This window comes from Alligator mississippiensis, chromosome 5, assembly GCF_030867095.1.
Source record: "Alligator mississippiensis isolate rAllMis1 chromosome 5, rAllMis1, whole genome shotgun sequence".
NCBI lineage: Eukaryota > Metazoa > Chordata > Crocodylia > Alligatoridae > Alligator > Alligator mississippiensis.
In genome coordinates, this window is record NC_081828.1 from 94,944,474 (window position 1) to 94,969,848 (window position 25,375).

At 42.5% G+C, this 25,375-nt stretch overlaps 1 protein-coding gene across 7 annotated transcripts in view; it reads right to left on the minus strand.

Moving 5' to 3' along the window:
- CTNND2 (catenin delta 2) overlaps positions 1–25,375 on the minus strand; it is a 1,263,346-nt gene that overhangs the window by 273,321 nt on the left and 964,650 nt on the right. For all 7 annotated transcript variants that reach the window (XM_019483895.2, XM_059728600.1, XM_019483890.2 and 4 more), the window contains one exon: positions 21,470–21,602. In XM_019483895.2, the coding sequence (XP_019339440.1) occupies positions 21,470–21,602 (133 nt within the window). The remainder of the gene's footprint in view (positions 1–21,469; positions 21,603–25,375) is intronic.

Sequence of the window (25,375 nt, forward strand, 5' to 3'; positions counted from 1 at the left end):
TAGATCTGGGGGCTCACACCCTTGGGAGGGCTGCTGGGCTGTGCCGGACTCCTCCCAGAGGTACGAGCCCCCGGATCTGTGTGCTGGATAAGAGGAGGCTGTTGCTGCTACCTAGGCACATCCCGTGCCCAGTGCTGGTCCCAGGTGGCAGAGACAGCCTCCTTTCATCTGGGGTGCAGATCTGGGGGCTCGCATCATTGGGAAGGCTGCCAGGCTGTCCTGGATTCCTCCCAAGGGTACAAGCCCCTGGATCTGCAGACTGGATGAGAGGAGGTTGCCGCTGCTGCCTGGGACTGGTGCTGAAGCCAAGTACGCCCAGCTTCTCTGGTGCTGGGTGTAGGGTGTGCCGAGCGCTGGTCCCAGGCAGCAGCGGCAGTGTTCTCTCATCTGGTGCAAAGATCTAGGGGCACGCACCCCTGGGAGGAGTCCGACACAGCCCTCCTGGGTGTGCAGGTCCCCAGATCTGCATGCCGAATGAGAGGAGGCTGCTGCTGCCAGCAAGCGTTGGGAGCTGTATTTTGAATGGTTTGAGGTGCAGTTTCCCAGAAACCTCTGTACCTATCTTGTTGAAACTTGGCAGGCTTCATGCTCTCATAAGTGGCTACCATCCAGACAATGTTTAGCCAAATCAGGCAGGAAATGACAAGGTTTTAGGCATTTTCATGACTCCCCATTAGAACATATGGGTGAAACATCGAAATGCGTCAAAACAGCAAAAGAGTTTTCAGGAAATGAAATGTGACAGTGCTTCAAAACGAAATGATGAAACAAAACACTTCCTTCAAAATGGAAAAATGGACATTGAAACAAAACAATAGTGTTTCGCACAGTATTCATTAGCAATATTGCTTTTCTATTCAATTAAGGTGTGGCAGCAAGGCACCACCACAGGCTCTTGAAGGAGAGAGAGTGAACCCTGCGGGCCCCATACCTCTAGAACCGGCCCCCAGCAGAGCTAACTTACCTCCCGCAGGACAGCTAGAGCAGGAGCCGCGCCTGCGGCTGCAGCCACATTAACCAGTATTATGCCGGCTGTTTAATCAGCGGTTTCCAGCACGGGGAATAGCTGAGCCAATCCCAGCGGCCATGCCGGCCATTGTGGGGAAAGTTTAAAAGCCCCGCTGGATCTGGGGTGGGGAGAGAGCCAGAGAGAGAGAGCGGGCCAGCAGCTCATTAGGCGGGCTCCAGCACGGGGAAGAAGCAACCCAACCTGCGTGGCTCTCGCAGGCAGCACCAGGGAAAGCTTTAAGCCTCCTGTGGGAGGCAAAGCAGGGGCACCCCCACAGCTCCCAGAAGAAGCTGAGACGGAGGAGGCAGGGGAGCTCTGTGCTTACAGTAGGAGGGAAGAGGCATCTGAGATCCCTAGAGGGGGCTGGGATAAGGGAGGCAGCCCTGCAGCCCTCTCCTACTCAGAAGAATATTTTCTTTGAAGTAAAATGACCCCTGAGAGGGGAGAGAGGCCCTCGGCCACCCTACAGGGCCAGAGATCATCATCAACATATCACCAACCGGTTGGTGAGTGGACAGGATGTAGGGGAGGCAGAGCCCCGTAGAACATCGCGTCCAATTATCGTAAGTACCGTCGTCCATCGGGAGCGCCCACCCGGGAAAGATCTCCACTGAAGACCCCTCTTACAGTAAACTTAACACCAAAGTTGTGGCAGACGAGTTGAGGGGAGGGGCCACACCCCGACAAGCCGGGAGGCCAGAAGGGCACAAGGTGTCACGTAAGGGTCACATAATTCTACCTCTAGCAATCACTTTTGTATTGTCCTCTTCTATCTCTGTTCTCTGGAGCCCCCCTCCTGGAACTTTTATCCTAGTCTGAATCCACTGTGTGTCTGTTCTCCAGGTGTGATACGCCATTGCCCTCTTCCACTCTTGCCACCCACTTTCAAATGCTTGTCTCCACTTGCACCTCTCTTCTTTCCCAGTCTTCCCTGTTTGCACCCACATGTGGTAATGAGCTTTTCTGTCACTCTGCTCATGGACCACCCCTATGGAACTGAACTGAAAAGAAACTCCAGAAACAGGTATGCCTCAACAATGATATCCCAATAAATAGGCCTAGGTGTTGGCTTGTGCTACCAATATTCCTTATTTCAGTAGAAGTAAATGAGTTTTAAATCTTCCAAGTTAATCATATCTATTTTTTCCTTTTTCTTCTCTCCCCCCAATTTTTTTTTTTTTTCTTTTTAAATACCTGTAGTCCAGGTAACTTGGGTATATACTCCTCTTCTCCAATTGAAGAGGATTGTTAGCTGGCAGGTGTGCTGTGGGGTGGAAACTGCAGACTGCTCAGTTTCCCTCTATCCCTATAGAACCAGATCAGGACAGTCAGGGGACTTAACTATATACAAATGTATTTCCATTTCCTTATCCCAAGGGAAAGGAACATGGATATAAACATATGTACAGTGTGTGTGTGTGTGTGTGTGTGTGTGTGTGTGTGTGTGTACACACAAGATATCTGAATCAGTAACATAAACAATACCCTCTGGGTAAATTACATAAAACCTTATGCCAGTGTTCCAGATACAGGTAAGTCACAGGTAAGTGTCTGATCTGAAATGGATAAATCGCAAAGATAAACTTAATCCCAAGGGGAAACCTCCTCAATGCCCTTGGACTTTTCCCAAGCCCTACAAGGAAGCTGGTAACTTTAGGGGGGCCCTCTCAGTGGGACCTCCCCTTTCAGGAGGACTTAACTAACCGGGGGGGATTCCCCTCCCCTGTGGTAATCCTCTTTTCCCTGCAACTCATGGCTCCCAGGCCGGGAGGGTGGTCCTCATCCTCTGTGCTAGGCTGCGCTCCCTCCTGCAGTGGGTTTTGGTGGGGGAGTCACTGTCCCCTGGAACAGGGCTCCACTATGCAGGGCTTCTGGGGCCTCTGGCTTGGCCCTGTCTGCTGGCTCAGTAGCCCGATCACCATCTGGCTCTCTGGACTCAACCTTCTGCTATGGGTCAGAGGCCTGGGCTGTCTTGTGCAGCACCAGGCTCGGTCTGATCCCGGACCCTCCGTGCAGCACCTCTTGCACCTCCTGCACTGAGAAACTCCCAGTCTCGTTCTGGGGGCTGAGGATCTGAGCTGCTTAAGCACTCCAAAGGTCCTACTCCATACACCATCCTGTGCATCGTGTCTCTGGCCACATGCCAGAAGTTGCAGACCTGAGCTGCCTCACACAGCTCCCAAGGTCTGGATGCTGTGTGCCACGCTGCACACCGAAAGCCTAGCTGCTGGAGCTGTCTGCCGTTCCCCACTGATGGAAGTCTTCAGAGGCACTTCTGGGCTACTGCTTCACCCTGCTGATCAGCTCTCCTCAGCTCTTCTAAGCCCTGCTCTTCTCTCTTCTCCGTCCCGGATGTGTTCCCTCATACTGGGCATGCAGCTCCTTTTATACTCTCCAGGGCTCTGCCCCTGAAGTCTTCTGGACCTGAGTGTTGCAGTCTGCAATCAAATCGGGGGGGACTCCTCTTCCCCTCCCCTCAGAAAAGGGGACTGAACTCCTCTTGCTGCCTCCTGACTGGGGGATGAGCTCCACCAATCAAAACAGCAAGATTTCCAGCCTGAGACTCAACCCAAGCTCCAAAAGGCAAGCCTGCTACATAAGCAAAAATAAAATGTCTTTCAATTTTTGGACTGCATGAGTATGAACACTGCTCATTTGGAGCCCTCTTCTTCTGCCCCTGTATTGTGCATTTTAAGTTATGTACTTCTGTGTTTTGGTTTTGGTTTTTTTTTTTTTTGTTGTTGTTTTTTTTATAAAGGTTTCATAGTAGCTAGGGTGAGGAGGGATCTGAACAGATCATCTAGCCTGACCCCCTGCCACAGGCAGGAATGAATGCTGGGTTCACAAGACCCCAGACAAGTGATCATCCAACCTCCTCTTGAATTTGCTGAAGGTAGGGGCAAGGACAGCCACCAGGGTCCCCCCCCCTCAGCCTCCTCTTGCTGAAGCCTCACCAAGTGGGTGGCCCTCCTGAACCCTCTCCAGGCTGGCCACATCCCTTTTGAAGTGCGGCACCCAGTACTAGATGCAGTACTCCAACTCTGGTCTCCAACTTTTTTTGTTTGGATGTTCTCTGAGAAAATAACGCATGTAGAATTTGGAAGCTAATTAAGGGACAGAATAATTAACAACAATAAATGAAATGGCTTGGAGCTAAATTCCATTCCTGTTCCTTCAGAATTGGGATCCCTTAATCCCTGAGTTGAAACATTTGAGCTCATCATTTATTTCAGATGGGATATTAATTTAGACAACATATATTACACATTACAGGTTTTTTAGTTAATAAGTATAAAAGAAAAACTTTAATCTTTTATTTTTAACAAAAAGCATGTTGGTTTGAACAAGTGAAAGTCTGATTCGAATAAAAAAATGACCTGTACAAAATGTTCTTGCTTTGTCAAAGGATATCTTTTTTTCATCATTTGGCAATTATGAAGGTGTTTTTAATCAATAAACATTACAGTGTCAGTAGGAGGAAATTGGAAATTAAAATATCACCAACTGCTCTTCTTTAAGCAAACTGCCTGTGTAGATCAAGACTAATGGGAAATTCCCAATACAACAGACATCAGAACTGTCTAGAAAAGCAATGCTGGGTGGGTCCACAGAAATACCCCTCCATTACACTGAACATCACAAAAGATGCTGACAAAGGCATCAGGATCTTCAAAATGCTCTTCCTCTAATTCCTGGGAAAGCTCAAAAGAGAGACAGAAATGCCAGGATTTACAGATACAGGCTAGTATCTGTAGTTATATGTTAAGTATTTTTGCATTTTACCCTCAATTATTACTCCTGCAAAATTTGCAGGTGGGAGATTGACAAGCATACCTCCCATCCTCTGAAAAATTTAAATGCACAGGGCTGAAAAGTACTATTTAAATAAGGATTAAAGAAGTGCCCACCCAAAACAAAGATCTGAGATGACAAATCAAGGGATGAATGCCTCTGAACTGCTTTAGATCTTGTAGAGTAAGTTATCAAGCACTTAGGAAGTGACAGCAAGTATATATGTTTACATGTTCATCATTTACCTAACTTTGGCTTAGGTGTTGGATTTAATATTTTGCTTCTTAAAAATGAAACAAAATGAGTAACAGCATGTGGGGATTCAGAGGGCTCTGACAACAAACACTGTCTTGCCAAAATATTGCAATGTGAAAGGGCTGATAAGTCATTAGAACAACTTATTATTAGTAAGATAGTGGCTTCTAAAAAGTATTTTTCTCCTTTGTCCTTACAGTTTAGAATGGTTTCCTGGTGACCTATTACTCCAGAAACAGAAGGAGACAGGGGAAAAAAAAGAAATTTCACCAATTGCAGCATAACAAGTGTTTTAAGTCCTGTCATGATTGCAGGAGAAGAAAGTTTCTTTTTCTCAACTGTAGCATCCACAAAGTACCAGCCACTGGAACAACTGTGGGAAGTCAACAATCTGATGAATCCAAGCTGTGTGTGTTCAGTGACAGTCTGGTATTTCTAGCTTGGAAGAATTCTGCTCATACTCTGTTAATAGCATTGCTCGGAGATAGAGTGAGTTTACTCAGCCTGTCAGGGTGGAATTATTCTTTCATGCTATGGATACAGAGCCTGTCAGGGTCCAGGGGGGCTTGGGCAATGGATTAGTTAGAACTGTGAGCTAGATGCATGTCCTTCATTTGACGAAATCTGGTTTAGAGTTGTTGAGGCCACTGCTGTTGATGCCATACTGTGGGAGAGCAAAACTCCCTGCCTGGCTGGAGAAATACTTGTTATACCACTTGTCAGAAATCCAATCCCTGAATTAAAGGTCATTATACCAATTCACACCAGCTGGGAATCTGGCCCAGAAAAATCTCATAGACTGTTTGACTTGTTTCAAATTTCCTATTTTTTTTTTTTTTTTTTTTTTTTTTTTCTTTTTGGGGGGAGTGTGGGAGGGAGGGCCATTTATAAACAATATTGTGACGGTTGTGGCAAAACCATTCCAGCAGTACCTAGAGTCTTCAGGTTTCTCTGACTCCAGCAAGTTGGACAAATTGCAGCATTTAGACTTAGTATAGAAGCTTTCTTAGTCTTATTGGTTGATGATGTTCTCCTAGTAATGGAGGGACCCAAACCAGGGCTGACAGATCCATTCAGCTCTCTTCTTGCCACTGACCATGTGGCACTGTTAACATACTGCCAACTCTCTGGACATGGTTATTATGAAAATTTAAGTGATTTAATTTCTCCCTTTTATGTGGCCCCAGAAGATAGTACAGACTGTTGTTCTTTTCCAAGGACTCTAATAGAAAGTGCTTCATGTAAAGCATGAGGTGGTTTTAGAGTGTTGATGAAACATAACTTAATATTTTTCTCTCTTTCGACCGAACTGGTTTGGTGGAACAATTTAACAACATGTAGTGGAAGCAAAAACATCAGTGAAGTTTACTATGTGGCCTTCAAAGCACAGAAGATTGAGGTAATATATATAATAAGTGAAACAGCTAAAACAAATGGCAAAATGTATAACAGCATCCCAAATGGATGAGGTTTGCCTATTATTTTTTTTTTTTTTTTTTTTTTTTTTTTAAATGAACTAAAGTGCGAGTCGTTGGATTCTCAGATGCTTCTGGGAAGCTATGTAGTGCAGTAGCAGTTTTAAAAGACCCTTCTTACCACTTTTGTGTGGCAAAATGGTTGTATCTTTATCTTTCAGACCATGCTTTGCTGAATCATGCATCTAAAATATGCCTCATGAGGTTACACATTTAAAACAGTGGCTTGAAACAAATACATTGTCAGAATTGACCCAATGATATGTACACGATTCTCAATATCATTCTTATTCCATACCTACAACCCTGTCCAGGAACCTGGTTGGGTGAGATATTTCTGACCTTAAATGTCACCAGTTTTTTCAGACAATGCAGGTTTTAGGGGTCTTTTTTTTCCCCCTGGTTCATAACTTAATGAAATGAATACATTCCAGACTTCAGACAATGTTGGCTCTTTCTGTCTTCCTTTTTTCATATTTCCCCATTTATTCCCTACATTTTATTGATGACAGTTTTCTCTCAGTTGGACAGGTGTAAAGCTAAGGTAGCTGTTGATTTTAATGGTGTTACTATGGGTTTACAGTAGTGTAACAGTTTACTATCTAAGCATGAGTTTCTGGTAGCAATATTAATGCTACTGAAGGGATTTTCATTCTAAACTTTTGTATTCAATAGTTATTAATCTCCAAGAAAAGGAATGAGTGTGCCTTTGGTCCAATCACTGTAGCAATCTAATAAAGTAGCAGTTGTTTCTTTATATTTTCATATGGTGAAAGCCATTAAATATATTTTGGTGTCCATCTGATATCCATTTCAGATACATTCTGCTGCTTTAGTGATCTCTTTGTGTGTATATCTTTTGTCAGTACTGTGTTTATGCTGTCTCTCATTTAAATCATTTTGCCACCAAGCTTTTTGCTATTGATGTCTTGAAAAAGCATCAAATTACAGATATTGATCTGTTATCTTATTTCTATAGGCAATATTAAAAAAAATGCCCTTTGCTTGCTTAAAGATTAGAATATTAGTGAAAGAAAATCTGCTTTAAAATAGGAAAATAATCCTTGGCACCCAGGCATCAGTCTATAAATCACAGACAAGCAGCTAACAGAAGAATTCTGAATAAGGAAAAAAAAAAAACCCATGAAATGACAACATATAGTATATAACACTACTCTGGTTCAAAAATTGGAAATCCTTTGCAAATATGAGGATCATATTACTGATACCAAAATGATACTGCATTACCTACTGCACATTCTTTTTTTCTTTCACATTAGCAACAAGGTACAGCAATGACATAAAAATGGAAGAATAATTTAAGACGGAGAAGCAAACTTAAAAACTCCATTGCCCCAGATCAAGGGAGAGATTTTCATTAAGTTGCATGGTGTCCTAGATGCATGTGATGCATATGATAGGAAAAAGCACAGAGACGTTCATCTTGTGCATACAATCTTGATTAGTTCTCTGTCTCTAATAGTGACAAAAGGGTTATTACCAGATGTTCATGTTTGAATTTGCTGGCTTACTGAATCCATCACCAAAAGTCCTTTTAATACATGGCTACACATTCAGGGACAAAGTAGACTGCTGCATCCCTGCTGTACTTTGGGAAGGGAGAAATGAGTGCTTCTGTGAAAGGCAGAAAGCTGTAAGCTAGTAGTCCCATTGGGACTGGAACTGACAGTGAAACTGCTGTAGATCTTGGAAGGGATATGGACTAGACAGGTTTTAGCTGTGCTCAATACCTCCTCCCTCTATACATGAAAAAGTTGGGGCTAGAAAGCTGAAACCTGGAGGGCTGCCAATACCACTAGGACCATTAGAAGTATCATTTTGTCGTCTTCCCTATGCAGACAAACTATCTTCCCAGCTATCTGTGTTTACATACTGCACTGCCTCCTTCGAGTATGGCTCTGGCTCTCAACATCTTGACTGAGCCTGAAAGGATAGGGGCAGGGTATTAACTTTCCGAGCCACTACAAGATGTGTTTCTAATGTCAGTCAAAGAGAACTTCTGGGTAAAGATCATTATCAGGTCTGATCTGGAAAGAAGATATGATGATACTTTGCTGATTAGCACCCAAGAGTGCTGGTCTCTAGAGAAAGGCACAGTTAAAACTGTGGCAAGATCTTGTAGACATAGTGCTATGAGGGGCACAAACAGTTATGTAGGATGGAAAAGGGGAACAGTAATAAGAGTATGGGGTTACCCCATTTTCACATTTGCGCATCTTGATGTGTTAGATGTCAAATTAGGTTTTTTATTTTAAATCACAATTATTAGTGGTTCCTCACAAGCACCAAGGAAGAAACAAGCCACAACGAAGGACTCAAAAGAAAATTGGGAAGTGGCTTGTTGGACCAGGCCAGGCAGTATGAAAGGAGAAAAAAAAGGCTTGGAGATAGTTGTGGGAGAAGCAGATGCATATATGTACACATAGTCGGTCAGTGCTAAGTAAAGGCAGCCAAAAAGCCTGAGGTAGAATCTATCTATCTAATCCACGCAGGTTGTTCTAAGCTGTGCAGATTGGACCATAAATGAATAGAACTCATGTTCACTCTTTGGCTGCAGAAGGCAGGCAGAGACCTTCACTTGCTGAGGCCAGAAGGCAGGGGGTGCCCTTGCACACCTCCCAGTGGGACGGACATTACCGAGGGCACCTGAGCACAGCCAAGCAGCTGCCCCATCACTCATTGGCTGTCAGGCACATGTCTTCCCTGACTGCCCTGTCATTTTTCAAGCAGCTGTCAGCTACCTGTACACAATGGAGGGAGGTGTGCTCGTCCCTGCTTGGCAGCATGGGGGTCTGTGGGCTTTGTCCAGGTTGGGGCATGGGGCTCACGCCCCAGCAGGACAGAGGTGGGGGGGAGCGGGGCTCATGAGCTGCTGGGAGGAGGCATTCTCTCAGGAGCACCCTGACTTCCCTGCCCTGTCCTGAGTGTCCCTTCCCTAGGGCTACTGCAATGCAGGGTCTCAGAGCTCAGAACAGGGCAGGGATGTTGTGCCCCCCCAACTCAGCCAGGAATGAAGGGTGTGCCACTGGCACCACCTCCCCACAGTGGCTCACAAGCCCTACTCTCCCCACCTCTGTCCTACTTGGCTGATAGGTAGAGAGCTGGCCAGGTACTGGGCTAGAGCAGCCAAGTCACAGCTCCCTGCAATGGGGGGCTTGCGAGGACTGTACAGACTATCGGGCTACTGGCAGATTACGACCTACCTTGATTTGCAAACAGACCTGGCACTGATGTTCAATGCACCGGTTCAACCCAGCTTGAGTAAGTCTGATACTACATGGATCCAGGTCTATCTTAGACCAGGATCTATCATTTTGAAACTGGTCTGTTTGCCCCAAACTTCAGTTTTGTTATGGAGATAAACCAGTTTCCAACCACCTGAACTAGAAAAAGTGCACTGTCTATAGCTAGCCTTAGAGGGTGCCTATACACAAGCATGGAGGCTGGTCCAACATGCCGGAATTCCAGCACATTGGCCTAGACTTGATTTATCGAGTCTCCTGGAGCATGGCAATTGCCATACTCCAGCAGCCTCCTGCATCTCATGCATTAGTTCATTGAATGAGCTTTAGTTCAAGTGTCACTGTCACCATTTTCAGGGGGTGCTGATATAAGAGGTGCAGTGGCATTTTACTTAGAGCAGCTCTCGGAGCTGCTCTAATTTAAGCGCTGCCCCCACCCCACTCCTGGAGCATGTGTGAAAGTGCCCCAAGAGAGGAAGTTCTATCTCAGGGACAGAGCAGGGCCTGTCTTTCCAGCCCTGCCACATATTTGGCCAACTATCACCTTAACAAAATTCCTTACCTACTGTGCTGGGGTGTTTTTAGGTTTCCTTAGCTAACAACCACAGTATATTTTGATATTCCTGTGCCAAAGGAGCTACCCAGAGTATGTGATTTTTATAAGTCAGCTGCATTATTGTTGGGGACCTGAGGACGGAATTACAATAGTGATCATGAAGGTGGGGCTGAGAGGAAAGCACCCTTCCTCCTGTGATGTAAAAGCATAGCCTGGGGACACAATACAGTGTACTTGATGACATTTATTAATACTCAGCGTTGATAAAAGTAAAGGTCGCATATGAAACAAAGAAATGTGCTTTGTTCTCCTCAAAAGAAACAAATGTCATGTAATTATACTGCATGAACTAATTTGCCAAGCTGAACAGAGAATAGTATTTCATCAGTTCAGAAATATCTCTGAATGGCATGCTTCAAAATGTTCCATTTCGGAACTAATTTTCTGAGGGTTTTTTGTTTGTTTTTCAGAAAAGCACAAATGAGTAAAGTTAACATCTTCTAGTTAATCGTGTTCCTGGAAATGATTAGCAAAGTTCTCAAACTGATGTATTTCAATAGACATTAATAAATAGCTCAGGTCAACTGAGTGTATCCTTTGGATGTGCAGTGGGGATCAATATACCATGTTAGGATCACTGAGTAAAAAGACCTTTAGAAATGCATGAAACATTACCAATATTAAGTCAAAGCTCAAGAACTCCATCATTTTCTCACCTGTTTATTTAAATTATAAACAACAATGGAAAAAGTCTTCAGGAGCATAGAGAGATATTTCAGGATCTGTCTTCCAAGGTGGATGTGTATTTGCACTACACTTATACTGTTTACAATTAAAGAGGAATAATATCATATGGCTGGAAGGACCTCAAGGGTGACCCAGTCCAAACCATGAGCAGATCCACAAGTTGTATGGTAAAGTTAACAGAGTATGAAAGCATGTGCAGAGTAGACAAATTAAACATCTCAAATTAATGTTTATCAGGGTTGACCACCAGTATCTGGGGGAACGTTTGTTCACCAGAGCGCCCCAAGGGATGACGACTAGGTCGAATGGTCATAACCTACTACAAGACCGTTTCAGGCTGGACATAAGGAAGAATTTCTTTACTGTCCGAGCCCCCAAGGTCTGGAACAGCCTGCCACCGGAGGTGGTTCAAGCGCCTACATTGAACACCTTCAAGAGCAAACTGGATGCTCTTCTTGCTGGGATCCTATGAACCCAGCTGACTTCCTGCCCTTTGGGAAGGGGGCTGGACTCGATGATCTTCTGAGGTCCCTTCCAGCCCTAATGTCTATGAAATCTATGAAATATGAAATCTATGAAATGTTGTAGATACTACAGGGCTGTGAAATTTACCCTCTCATACATCTACAGACAGAGTAGGACTTGGAAGTGCAGAGGAGGTTGGTGGTTGACTTTGAGAAAACAGATCATTTGTAATCCACTTTCCTATGCTTAGAAATAAAACTTGAGTCCTTGATTGCCAGGGTAAATAAAGTGGAAGGGTGCAGAGAAAGAAAATAAGAGTTCTATAGACATGATAAAATGTAGGCAAGTAAATAAAAAGTAATAACCAGAAGCAGCAAAGGGAGGAGATTGCTTTTAACAAAATCTATTGCTACTCAGAGAAGGAAAGATGACGGAGAATCAAGAGCACAGTTTGACTATCACAAGGGGTGAGGGGAGGTGATCACAGGAGAAAGGACTTTTGTGTTCTAAACTAAATCAACATTTTAGGGCTTGCTCCTCTGCTGTACTGAGCTTATGCTTCACTCAGCCAAAGAGAAAGTGGGGAAAGGTGACTTTAAGAAACCTTTCTGGTCTGCCAATCTTGTTTTAAATTATGCTGACTTTTCCCATACCACAGTGCCAACAAAGAAGTCAGACAAAGCAGTGAGTGATCCTTCTCAGTCCTACCTGCCCCCTTTGTTTTCCTCCTCCTGCTGGCAGAAGAAGAGGAAGAAAGGGTGGTTTAGGGTTGCTTACAAAAGCTCCTTATCACCCAAGGTTTCCGGCGAAGGTGCGATTAGCTGTTGTACCTCCAACCATATTCCCAGTGGCCTGAGAAGCACTGGCTGTAACCTATCACGAGGAAACCACAGTCTGTCTTTAAAGAAGCTTCCTGACTGAGCAGCAGAAAATAGCTTGATCCAAGGCTGCACTCTGAATCTAAATTCATGAAAGAGTGAAGATCCTATGGAGTACAGGTTACCTATAATAATGGTCATATATGTCTGGCATACAGATCAACAGCTAAACTAAAAGGAACAAGATTTGGCACTGCTATGGCCATGAAAACATTTTGTTGGAGGATGAAAGAAAGCAGGACCAACAATTATGATCAAATTATTTGCAGCAAGCCTGGTATACTATGGAATTATTTATCATTAGCTTTGCAATAGTGTTCAGAGCTCAGTCAGGGGATCCAGACACTAGAGTATTAACCTCTGTATTTTGAGATGTTGTGTGTTCTGGACTGTTTGTAGTCTAAGCAGAAGGATGAACAGTATTAATACATCTTATAAATAAATAAATACATACACAATGAGTCAGGGAGGTAGGATACTTGCCAGTGGTAATGCCACACAGACTTGAATGATTAAACTCTGCTCAGTTGATAGAATTCAGAATTGATTTGGCTGATTTGGCCTGAGACACAATGTTTTAAAAAGTGGTAGCTTCCCATTGGCATCTTGGCCTTTTGACAAAGATGAAGCATTTTTGGCACCAAAGGGAGAGTGTTGGGGCTGGCTCTAGCCCTCCCAGTGCCAGCCTGATGTTGTGGTGCCTCCAGGCCACACAAGGGCCACACACACAAAAAAAGGGTTTGTCAGTATTATGTTTGTCCCATATGGGCCATGTGTGTTATAGTCATGTTCAATGTTGGTTGCATTTAATCAACCTCATAGTTGGTTTCCATTACAGAACACATGCTGTTTTGGGAACCGATTTAATGATAGGCAATGTATTTAATGAGGTTTCCTTGTATGCGTATGTAAGATGAGGAGCTTTTCTTTCTCCATGCTGACTGAGGGAAAAAAAACTCATCTAGTATTTGAGAAAAAACAGTTAAAAAGAAAAGCTTCACAAGTGGCTTTCCTATGCCTTTCCCAAGACATGGGGAACTGCTGACTTGATCAGGCACATACATATTACATCATGTAGGTGTGTAGCATACTAGCTTCTGTTAGCGTCAAAGATGTATAACTGGATGGAAAAGCTGTCAGCAGTTGCATCTTTGGTTTAGTACTCTGTTTTCAGTAAGAGCTTGGTTAATTTAGTAGAGAAATGCCTAAAAAGTAAAGGACAAAGGAGGAGAAATATTCCAGTCTCCAGAAACTCAATCAACAGTACCAAAATACAAAAATATCAATCTTTTAAGAACGGGAGGTAAAACTCGAAAAATCTAAATTGAAAAACAAATAATCCTTCAACGAGCAATTCCTTAGAGAATTCATTAAAGAAAAGCAAGAAAAGAAAAGCAAGAGTTGAAAAATATAAGTACAATAAAATGTAAAGATCCAGAAATGAGATTTCTTACCACTATGACTGAAATGCTGCTCTTTACTAAGGGCAGTGTCTGGTGCTCCAGTGCTTTACATCTTGTATAGTAATTTGTATCAGTAGAAAATGAATGCAGATTAGAAGTAAGCAGCTATCTGGCCAGAAAGGTATTGTTTTACATCCTCTGTACACCAGTGTAAATTACTACACAAAGTGCAGTACAAAGGTGAGTCACACCCAGACAGCTGATATCCAGTTTTAGGCAAGCATAATTAGGCATATATTGGGCGCATCTACACGACACACTACTGCACAGTCGTTACTGCTCATTTATTTAGTACTTGTATTAGCAAGTGCTAAATAAATGCACAGTAACCAGAGTTAGCATGCAGCAATACCAGCAAATGCCTTTTAGGTGACACTACTGCACAGTAATCTAATAATACTGCACAGTAGCATATTTGCACTGTCCATGCTGTGACACGATACTGCGCAGTATTTTTTGGCTACTGCGTAGTCAGCGTCTTGTGTAGACACACCCACTGATGCCCATTTTGAATGACAGCTGCATATAAACATGCATGGGTGCAAACAGCCGCTCTGGAAGGGTTCTAGTAAAGATTTCATGTCAAGAGGGATGCAGGGCCCTGATTATAGTTAGGATTTAACATGATAAAAGGTCACGTTGCTTCAAGTTATGTCTATTACAGTGATGCTAATTCAGCCACTCTGCACATGCAGAAAATCTATGTTAGAATATTTGATTTTAATATTTACTGAAAAATGCAAGCACCACAAAGGTTTCTGGTCCCTATGCAACCTATAAAGACAGCACATCTTACCAGAAGAACCATGGGACTCTTCAGCCTGGAAAAGCACAGGCTCAGGGGCAATCTGATGGCCACCTATAAGTTTATAAGGGGTGTTCACCAGGATCTGGGGGAATGTTTGTTCACCAGAGCGCCCCAAAGGGATGACAAGGTCGAACGGTTATAAACTCCTGCAAGACTGTTTCAGGCTGGACATAAGGAAGAACTTATTTACTGTCTGAGCCCCCAAAGTCTGGAATAGCCTGCCATCGGAGGTGGTTCAAGCATCTACTTTGAGCGCCTTCAAGAGAAATTTGGATGTTTACCTTGCTAGGATCCTATGACCCCTGATGACTTCCTGCCCCTGGGGCAGGGGGCTGGACTCAATGATCTTCCAAGGTCCCTTCCAGCCCTAACGTCTACGAAATCTGTGAAACCCGCAAGATACTTCTTCAAAATAAACTAATGACAAAATCTACACCACAATTCTCCCCAGGCAAAAAAGAAGTGAACATTGTACCTTGGATGACAATGGAACCTATTACAGTCTCCTCAGCGGACAAAACAAATGCCCTATACTGAGAATACTTACTTTAGAAGGGTAAAGGTGGAGGGAGGAAGAGTGTTTCATCCTTTTTTCAAAAAAGACCGTACTCTTTCCTCCAGTGGCCTCACCTACTTGTTGTGCAAGAAGGGGAAAAGAGAGGAACCAAACAGAACTGTGCAGAACCAGACTCAGGAGACCTTCCAAGCAGATGAGCACTTGCCCCAAGCCACCCTATGGGTCTCTTGCAAAATAAAGAATAGAATTATTCAATCAGTGTTAAGCAAGCAGGTCAACAAACCAGGATGGTTAATGGAATCTAAAAGATTTATAAAGGCATCTATGTGGTACCTTTGTTCATCACACTAGAGTAATCTCATGTTTCACTCAGGCCAATATCCTGAGAGAATGAAAGACACATTCTTAGAACCTCAAATGGTCCAAAAGTTGTTGAACCACCATATTTTCATGTTGAACATTCTCCTCCTACTGATGACTGACTGGTCCACTGCCACATGGACTCACACTCCTGTTTCACTCAGCCCTCTTGATACAACCCCCTTACTAGGATTTAAACAACAAAAGCAAGCAGGTGACAGAACTAACATGGAGTTGACTTCCAGGGCCCAGCTTGTCCTGCTTATAACATCTCCTACCTTTTGCTTGTGTATTAAAACTAAAAGCTCCTTGGGGCAGAGACTGCTACTTATTCTGTTTGCCCATTAACTGCCACCAGCGTGGACTATTCTCAGTTGGGCCTTAGATACTCCAGTAACATACATGACAAATACTCAATCATGGTTACATGATTTATAATATCAGCAACATCAAGAGATGCTCTTTGAACCCAGAGCCACCAAATGTTGGAGAGAAGCTAATACTGCAACCTCCTCCATTGTTCACTAGGAGTTTGAAATCAACAACAGTTAGGGCAGACTTGGATTCAGTAATTCCCCACCTGTCTATACTAATTAGGAGTGAAACATTACAGCAGGCTATAGATTAGTGACAGTTGCTGATCACCTCTGAATCAAAACGATTTTGTCTGTATTGTTAACATAAAATTCCACACAGCAAGAAATACTGCAGGGAGCTCTGCTTCTGAATGGAAGAAGTCTGGGTTTACTGAACTGGTGCCCTTTGCTTTTAAAAAGAGTTACCCACATCCTTAAAAGAAGAACTGCACCCCCAAAAAGGGAGCCATGTGAACTGCAATAAAAAGGCAACAGGCCTTTGAATGAATGATCTGAAATGAATGATCATGACTAAGATTATGAATAAGACATTCAAACCATAACAACAAAGATTAACTTCAATGATGAAAGTGGATATGTACCCATTCACATGCCACAAACATGGGACCCAGTTGTAGAAATAATGAAGTTAAGCACAAGGTTACTGAAACAGTTTGTGCATACTTCCAGAAATACAGAAGAATGTGCAATAAGGTAAAGGGTTTTGCATTTATATTAAAGGATTGATAAAAGAAACTCTAGGAAAAAAAAGGCTAAAGATTTAAGTAAAAATAAATGTGAATAATGGTTCTAAGCAGGCAGGGGAAATAAATGTTCACAACTTATACTCACTTTGTATTTAGTGTGGCATCATCATACTGGAAAATCTGGGATCCTTTATTTTTAGGTTAGTGTACAGGAAAAGGATATATATATATATATATATATATATATATATATATATATATATATATGTATACACACATACACACACACACCCTCTCAGGTAAAAAGCAGGCAGTCAGATCCAGCAGTGTTTGCTAAGGAAGCCATGAAATACAATAGGAAGCAGACTTTAATAGTCACTAACCATTTATTTTCCATTTTTACACAATTCAGTGGTGTGGGATCTTCTAGCACTGAGTGCTGTGTCTTTGAGAGCTGAAATTAATTTTCCATCTTAGAGAAAGGAGTCATCAGTGCCAAAACCCTTAGTGACCTGTTATACCTTTCCAGCTGATGGCTGGTAGCCATTTTCCATGAGAGCAAAATGGTGTTGGTGTGTGAAACTGCACAATTCAATCCTTTTATATAGTGACCTCATACAAAGGAGCTAGAAGCCTTTAAAGGAAGAGAAATTGCTTCAGAAGAATGAATCCTGTGTTTAATAGAAAATGCTCCTTAAAAAAAAAATGCTCTGCTGACTACTTTAAAATGCTTCTCTTTTTCCACCTCCTCTCCTTGTTCCCTCCGGTTGTCTAGGACCAGCTACTCTCTGTCTCTCTATACAATCGCACCATTGTTGGTGTAAGAGCTTTCTCCTCAGTCCCAACTGCCATCTGGAAGAGCCTTCCTGTATCTTTCCGCCTCATCAGCTCTCCATTTGTTTTCAATTCTGATCTGAAAACATATCTTTCCTCCCTTGCCTTGGAGTTTTAATTGCTCTCTCCACAGTTACAGTTATGCGCTCAATAAATGTATCATTTGGCGCTCTGAAGTGTGCAGGGATACGGACAATGTGAGAGATGGTAAATCGAAAAGTCACACATTGGAGTGTAGTGTTTTATTTTTTTCTGAATGTTCTGTCCTCACTTTTCCAGGTGAGATGTTGCATTAGTAACTGGTTACCACCCACTAGAGCAGACAAAAGCCCATCTGTCACTTACTGTTATATAAACTAGGCATCTTCAGCTCCACTTTGATGATTCTAAAATCACCTAAGTAGCAAGCAGGGGAGGGCAGGAACAGAGGGCTAACTAGAAGAGTTACTAACCAAAAATGTTTGGTTAGTAACATAGGGCTCATGGCCATTAGATCAGCCATAGCTAAGGAGACAGAAAAGACACACAAATGCAAAGGGGCAAACTGAGGGAACCTTTGAGTAAAAGTTGCACCTGCAGAAATGGAAAGATGAACTTGATCCTAGTTTAAAAAGGCAATAACCCTCAGATGTATTTTTAACTGTTGCCAAGAAGAGAAATGGAAATGACAATAGCAACATTTTCTTTCAAAAATATAAATTTTTTGTTATTTATTCTGCCTCAATATTGATGTACCATTAGGAGAGTTGGAAAGAAAAAATGAAAATCTTCCTATAAAAGTAAGACCCACTGTGCACACAGCAAGTGTTCTGTGAGTGAGTAAATGGCTTTTGACACCTATACAGCCACCCTGAGGCCTCTTTGCGGGAAACAGTAATCCTCTTTGTTGAATGTCCTTTTAGCTAGCTAGGACAAGGGCATCTGCAAATCTCACTGGAGAAAAGAACAGCTACCAAATTAGAGATTCAGGTAGTCTCAACTTAAGCCTTGTACTTGTTTTTGTGAAAAAAACTGATCAGGGCTTTGAATTTAGGAAACAATGCGGGTTTCTTAAAAAAGACATTAGCAATTTAATAATTAAAATTGTCTCTGAAACTTGTTTTTTCTTAGTAGAGTTACATGGAGAACCTATGATTACTGTAACTGAAAAGGAATAATGAATAAGTATTGACCTTTTTTCCGTTTCCTTTGTATTTACTATGTACATTTGGTAGCATTATTAGTACACTTTTTCTTTCTTGCTTGTTTGCTTTCTTCCATCTGTGTCCTGGGGGAAAGGGGGAAGGAATGTGTGTGGGGGGGGGGCGAGGGAATGGGAAAGAAAAACTTTTGAAAAAAAGGAAATATTCTTGTAAAAGCACTAAAAATTGGCAGGGAGCTTAAAAGCAGATGAAATAATAAGTATTTTAACTTTTTTGTTAATTGACTGGAATTTAAGATGACACTCTCCTCCAAATCAAAATATTCTGATCCACAAAGCACCTAGGAAAAGCTTTATGTACATTGTCAGACCCACCGCACTCAAAGAGGACTAGGGCAAATTTGTAGTCACTTGAGGAACAAACAGACACCATGAAAAGGCTGTCAGCTGAGATGAATCATCATAATGACTATTTTAAAGACAAAATTTGGTATATTTCATAGATTTCATAGACATTAGGGCTGGAAGGGACCTTGGAAAATCATATGTTATACTTAGATCCAGCAGCTGCTCCCAGTGCCAGTTGTATCAGTGTTTGCAAATGCCAGGAGCCAAGGAAGCAAGTCCCAGTAGGGGGAGGATGGGCATGTAGGTTTGCTGGGGGAGGGTCAGGGGGATAAAAGTAATCTCTGGTCCCCTCCAACCCCACCTCCCGATCCCCTGCAAGCCCCTCTGATCCCACCAAACCTTCCTGGACCCCAGCAACCCTATCTGCTCCTCCAATCCGCCCACATATCTCTCCCACAGATCCCACCCCCCCAATCCCCGTGTGGATGCTGCCTGCACCCCATGCCCCTGCAAGCCCCCCCCCAATCCTCCCCACAAGACTGCTTGCCCTGCTGATCCCCCCAGCCCTCCTGCTAGCCCCACCCACCTTAGATTGGATGACTATTTTAAGCTTGATGTAACCTCCCCAAAGATCTGTACTTATCCCAAATGTTATTAGTCCCAATTTATCCCAGGGGCTGCTAACACCTTTCTAGTCTCCTCAGCAGACCCGGAAGTGAACCGGAAGTGCTTCTGGTCCACTTCTGGGTGTGCTGCTGAGTGCACTGGGGAGCTTCCTGTGCTCCTGTGGGACGCTCCATCTGCCCTAGCATCACAGCATTCATGAGCCACCTGGTACCTCGAGGTATGTAGAAAAAACATTTAAAGCTGTGTCTATGTCCAAATCTCTGAATCTTTCTGAGTCTCTCTGAATCAATTCAGAGGGTTCCAATTGGATTCAGAGAGATTAAAGGGTCTCCTGAGTCGATTCGGATTTGAAGATTCAGCCACCAAATCGGGCTGAATCTCCACCGAATCAAATTGGGGACCGAAGCTTTACACAGCCCTCGTGCATGCATACACCCACCCACCCACACACATGCTCGCAAAGAACACCAAGCTCATTACTCTGAAGCCTTAAACTGTAGTCAAAGGCTGATGTCCTCATGGGGCAGGTCAGAACTACAACAGCTAGTCTCCTAATGGCTTTCATCAGATACTTGGCAGTAAAAGAAAAACTTTCTTCCCTTAAGTTGAGCAGCTGTGCAAGGGCTCCTAATCTACGACTAATAAGAGGAAGCAGTGGTTGTACATAAATAAAATGTTGTAATCATTTAACTGTCTTTTTGAGAGATGAATCAATCCTTTTCATGAAAGACTAAGATGCTGAGTTGGGATGAGAAAAGAGAATAAGATGGAAAAAAGGTACATCTAAAGCTTGTAACAACAAAGGCAGTAAAGATCTCCTTTAAGGCATAGAACACTCTTTTATTTTAATCCTCCAACAACTATTTTTTTAATTTATAAAAATGATGGGACAGATCCTTCGACCCCATGCAGTCTTCTTGTGATGCTCAGGCAATGCAAAAAGGCCAAAAGCTTTCCCACCTGGGAACAGCCTCCAGCATGGAGAAATACCAGGGGGAAGTGAAAAGGGCATGAAAAGATGTATAGGGAATGTGGAAGGGGAGAGTGGTGACTGGCACAATGCTGCACTACCACAACACTGTAGAAACCTATTACCAGCCAGAAGAATTTTAAGAGCAGCCCAAGTGCTGTTTTACCTTGCTCCTCTAGTTGAGCTGGGCTCCCAAAATCAAGAGAGAACTAAGTATAGATCAGCCAAGGCTGGATATCAGGCTTTATATTATCAGGGTATATGTGGATGATGTGTAAGACAGAACTTATACCAAGCCATCAGTTTTCATGTTTCACTTGCATTATAATCATCTTCTAAACTTTGGGTGAAACAACAAAGCAACATATTTGGCATATCCCTGTTCAATCTCCTATTGAACTCAATGGAATTACTTCTTTAGTGTTCTAGCATAAATAAAGCTGAATTTGAACGAGAAGCTTATTTATTTTTGCTTGAAGCACATGTTTCAGCCACCCGCATTCTTGATTCTGTTTGGATTGTAGTGTACATTAGTTATTTATTTGATATATTTATTTTATTTAGCCCCAGTCTTGCTTCCATTAAAATCAAAAGCAAACCCCCCATAGATATCAGTGGGAGCAAGTTCATGCCCTTAGTTGCTTATTGGACACCCACTGATGTGGCATTCAGATGTCTCACATGCAATTTAAAATAAACAAATCCAAACAAATGAGTAATCCAAGTGGATGATTAAAAAAAATTATGCTTTGTCTGATGGTAGCAAATGACTTAATTAAAAGCTTGAGTCAACACGTTATATACATATATACATAGTGCTTTTGCAAATAGGTATAATCATCTGTGGTTGTAATCAACTAGACAGTGTCAGTTTAGAACAAATCCCTAAGAGTCTTACCTCTGCTTTTATTTTATTGTCTCCAAAACAGAGATGCTGCAAGTAGGCTGCAGCATTGGACTGTACCGAGGGGAACTGATGCTGTAACATCTGTATAACTTCTGGAAGTTCAGGATCCCTCCATCCAAACTCCCTGTACAAAAAGAAACAAGAACAGGCTTAACAAAGATTCTGGTACCACAGAATTAATGGATCAAATGCATTCATCCACCATTGAAATATATAGCTAAATCCTAGAGAGTTCTTGTTATTTTCAGTGTCAACATGAACATAAACATAAAACTTATCTTCCCTTTTAAACTCTAGCAGTTTGGCAAAATGTTATGCAGGCTTAATTTGAATGATTTATTCTTTCATCAGTGTCTCTTTTAAGATTTAAAATAATCAAATCCAGTGTACTACAAGAAGCCCTGATAAAAAGAAATGAAAATAATCGTTTACATACACACATCCCGAGTTAAAATTTAACATGTTAGGGGCAAAACCCCAAATAGCTTGCTTTCAAATATCATGGACAGTAGAAAAGGCATTTTTGATTCTGAGATTTTTTTTTTTGTTACAGAACACTGTTACATACTATTGCATTGTCTTTTATTCATGCTGTTGAGGAACAAACTGAAAGGGATTAAATGCACCAATTTCACATAGCTGGTAACTTTTGAATCTCAACAAATGTTGTTTCTAACTCAAATAAATTAAAAATATATACGGACCTGGTTCTGTAATATTCTGACTGCTCTAAGCAGCAAATAAGACCAAGGGAATTGAAGGTCATTGAGCAAATCTCAGCAAGTGTTTACCACCTTCGAGGACTGGCTCTAAGGCTAGGGACAGAAATTACACATAAACCAGTTAAAGTGATTGGAAACCAGTATAAAGCTGCAAGAGAACAGAAGTTTAGTTTCAATATGGCCAAAACTGTTTTAAGATAAATCTTGGTGGATACAGTGTAAGACTTAACTGATTTAGCTTAAACTGGTCTATCACACTTCTGTCCCACATCCCCTCCTGCCTCAAGTTACCTCCCAGTCCCCCAACTTCCCAGGGTGCTTTGCACCTCCCTCACAACCCCTCCTCCCGCAGGGCAGCCCACTGGAACATGGCTAACTCTTGCTGCTCCAGCCCAGCACCTCACTAGCCCTGCCCCTGGGCTATCACAGAGCTGCTGCAGGTGGGAGAGAGAAGGAATCTCCTGAGCCTGGTGCCCACCTGTGCAGCTGGGCATGGGGTCATGGGGGTGTGGGTGGGCACTGCCTTGGGGAGCATGCCCCAGCCTGGGGAAAGAGTCCTCACGCCTGGTTGTGCAGGCTGGCAACTGGCTCAGGGAACTCCTTCCCCCTCCCACCTGTGGCAGCAGCTGAGGCAAGCAACTGTACAGGGGGAGGGGAGGAATTCCCCTTGGCTCCCCGGACCTGCCCCAGGGAGGTGTGCTCTAGCCCCCTCCCCCCAGACCTGGATCAGTGCAGGTTTCCACCTGCCTTTTCCAACTGGAAACTGTACGTCAGTTCAGTTCATTATCGGTTCAATCTATGCAGCTTAAAGAAACCAGCAAAAATTTAATTGATTCTTCCTTGGGCTTTTTGGCTGTCTGTACTTAGCCTACCTGATTGTGTTAGCTGAGACAGAACCTCTTTTCTGTTCTCAAGGAAACCACATTCCGGAAATGATTTTGAGTCTCAGGATTCAGATGTATAGGTGGCCTTGCCAAAATGAAAATATCAGATTTGGGGGGGGAGGGAATTCTCAGAAAATCATGATGAAAATTTTACATCGCTTGCTTCCTTGGAGGAGGATTTTGCCCTTGTACGGACATAATTTCTTCCACTGACTTCAGCAAAGAGTTGTGCACTTGCTAGCTAACAGATTAATACAACCTTAAGGCCCAAATTTACAAATGTGACAGAAAATCTGAGTAAATGGGTTTAGTACAAATGAACCATGCACATGATGAATGGAATAAAAAACTGTCACTTTGTCTGTACACACAGTAGCTGCTGAGAGATGTGGAAAAGAAAAAGTACTTTACCAGAAGAAGCAGCGTGTTAGTTCGACCTGGCTCTGCAGCATCTGTATAGACTGGGTGCTTCAGTGGGGCTATTTGGCCCTTTTATCTAATAGGTGATTCAATCAGCTATTAGATAAAAGGGCCAAAAAAGCCCCACTAAAGCATCTGATCTATATAGGTGTTAGGCGAGCTGGGTCCAACTAATGCGATGCCTCTTCTGGGTATGAGCTGGGCATTCAAACTTGAGGGCATGTGGAGTTTAAGATAAAGTCCCAGGGAAGGGGGGGGAAGGAGGGAGGGAAGGGAGGGATAACATCTATAAGCAGGAAGTATGGATAAATGCACCCAGTCCTTTTGTTGTAGCTATTCCAACCACTGAGGGGTTAGAGTTACCGTGTACAAAGTATCTACCACTTCTGTTTTGGTGAACTGCCAAATGGTCCATCTGCTCTGGTGTATAAGCTTATGCAGAACTCTTTTCTATTTAAAAAAGATTCAGAATCATATGGCCATTAGTCTCCTTCCTCCTGAACCATAGCAATTCTGCAATTCTGCTGCTCTGAAGTTGACTGTGGGTGAATCTACCTCAGTTTGGGTAAAATGTCCACATCCTTGAAGTCTGTCTTTATCAAAACAGACAACTCGCACTTATAGTACAGCAGTACTCAATAATGAACTGAAGTAATAACAATCTGTACTACAAAAAAAAAAAAAAAAAGATTCTGCAATAACAAGGAGCTGTACTGAAACTCTAGTATCACCTATTTGGCTTTGCTTTTATCTCTCTCCTGTCCTAACTCATGTAGCATTAGCTGTCAGTCAGGCTGCGAAGTATCATTCTGTGTTGCATCCTTACAAAGACCAGCAACATAAATATAAGATGCAAAAGAAATACATGCCTAACTCTGTGCTTTACCTTTCAGACAAAACAGGCTTTGTTTGATGCAACTGATAAATATTAAATTTCACATGAACTGTTTATTACTCAGAAAACATAAGGACACAACAGCAAATCATATGTCAGCTGCTTCATTGTTAATTTAGACTGTGCAGAACTATTCAAGAGCTTGTTTATACTATGGCAAGCTTGACTTGCATTCTGTATCTGTCCAGCTCAGCAAATGAGCTTTTGAAAGGCCTCAATATTGGAATTTTCATTGAATTAAATATAAAAAGGAATAATACAATCACTATAATACACCCCCTCATTTAATTTTATATTGAATTTCATTTATTTTATGCTGCCACTGAATTCTTAATGTTCAATGTTCTGCAGTATTTGTACTGGAAATGTATAACTGTCAAGGGAAGCTAAAAGCTTTGGCAGTTCTGCATTGGACAGTTGGACCTGAGGCAGCTGCAGAGTTGGAAGCATTTGGACTTGTGGGGTAAGTACAATAGGTGATTATCAGTTGATCAAGACTGCAATAGTTACCAGTATTGACATCAAAACATGCATCATCAGATTTCAAAATTAACACTCGGTGGGAGGAATTCAGCAGTACACGTCTCTCAGACCTATTGTTTCATAATGTTGGCAGGCTCAAGCATACATCACTGCATGATTTAAACTCAGTCCATGCTTGAAATCTTTTGTTTGCAAGTACATGGGCTGAGGTTAGCTGAGAACTCCATCAGTGTAAATTGGTGTACCACCATTGGCTCATAAAATAACACCATTTTATGCTAAGTGATGATTTGACCTTTATTTATTTAATTAATGTTAAAGACAGTTTAGCCTCTACAACTAGAGACAGATGACATGGCATACATTACAGCCATGGATTATTTGGGCTCTGGCTATGACCTTTTATATGAAAGGAGCTGAAAGTTAATTCTGGTTGAGTATTGAATTCTACTTGACAAGCAGGTAGCACAAATCCATGAACGACTCACAGCTT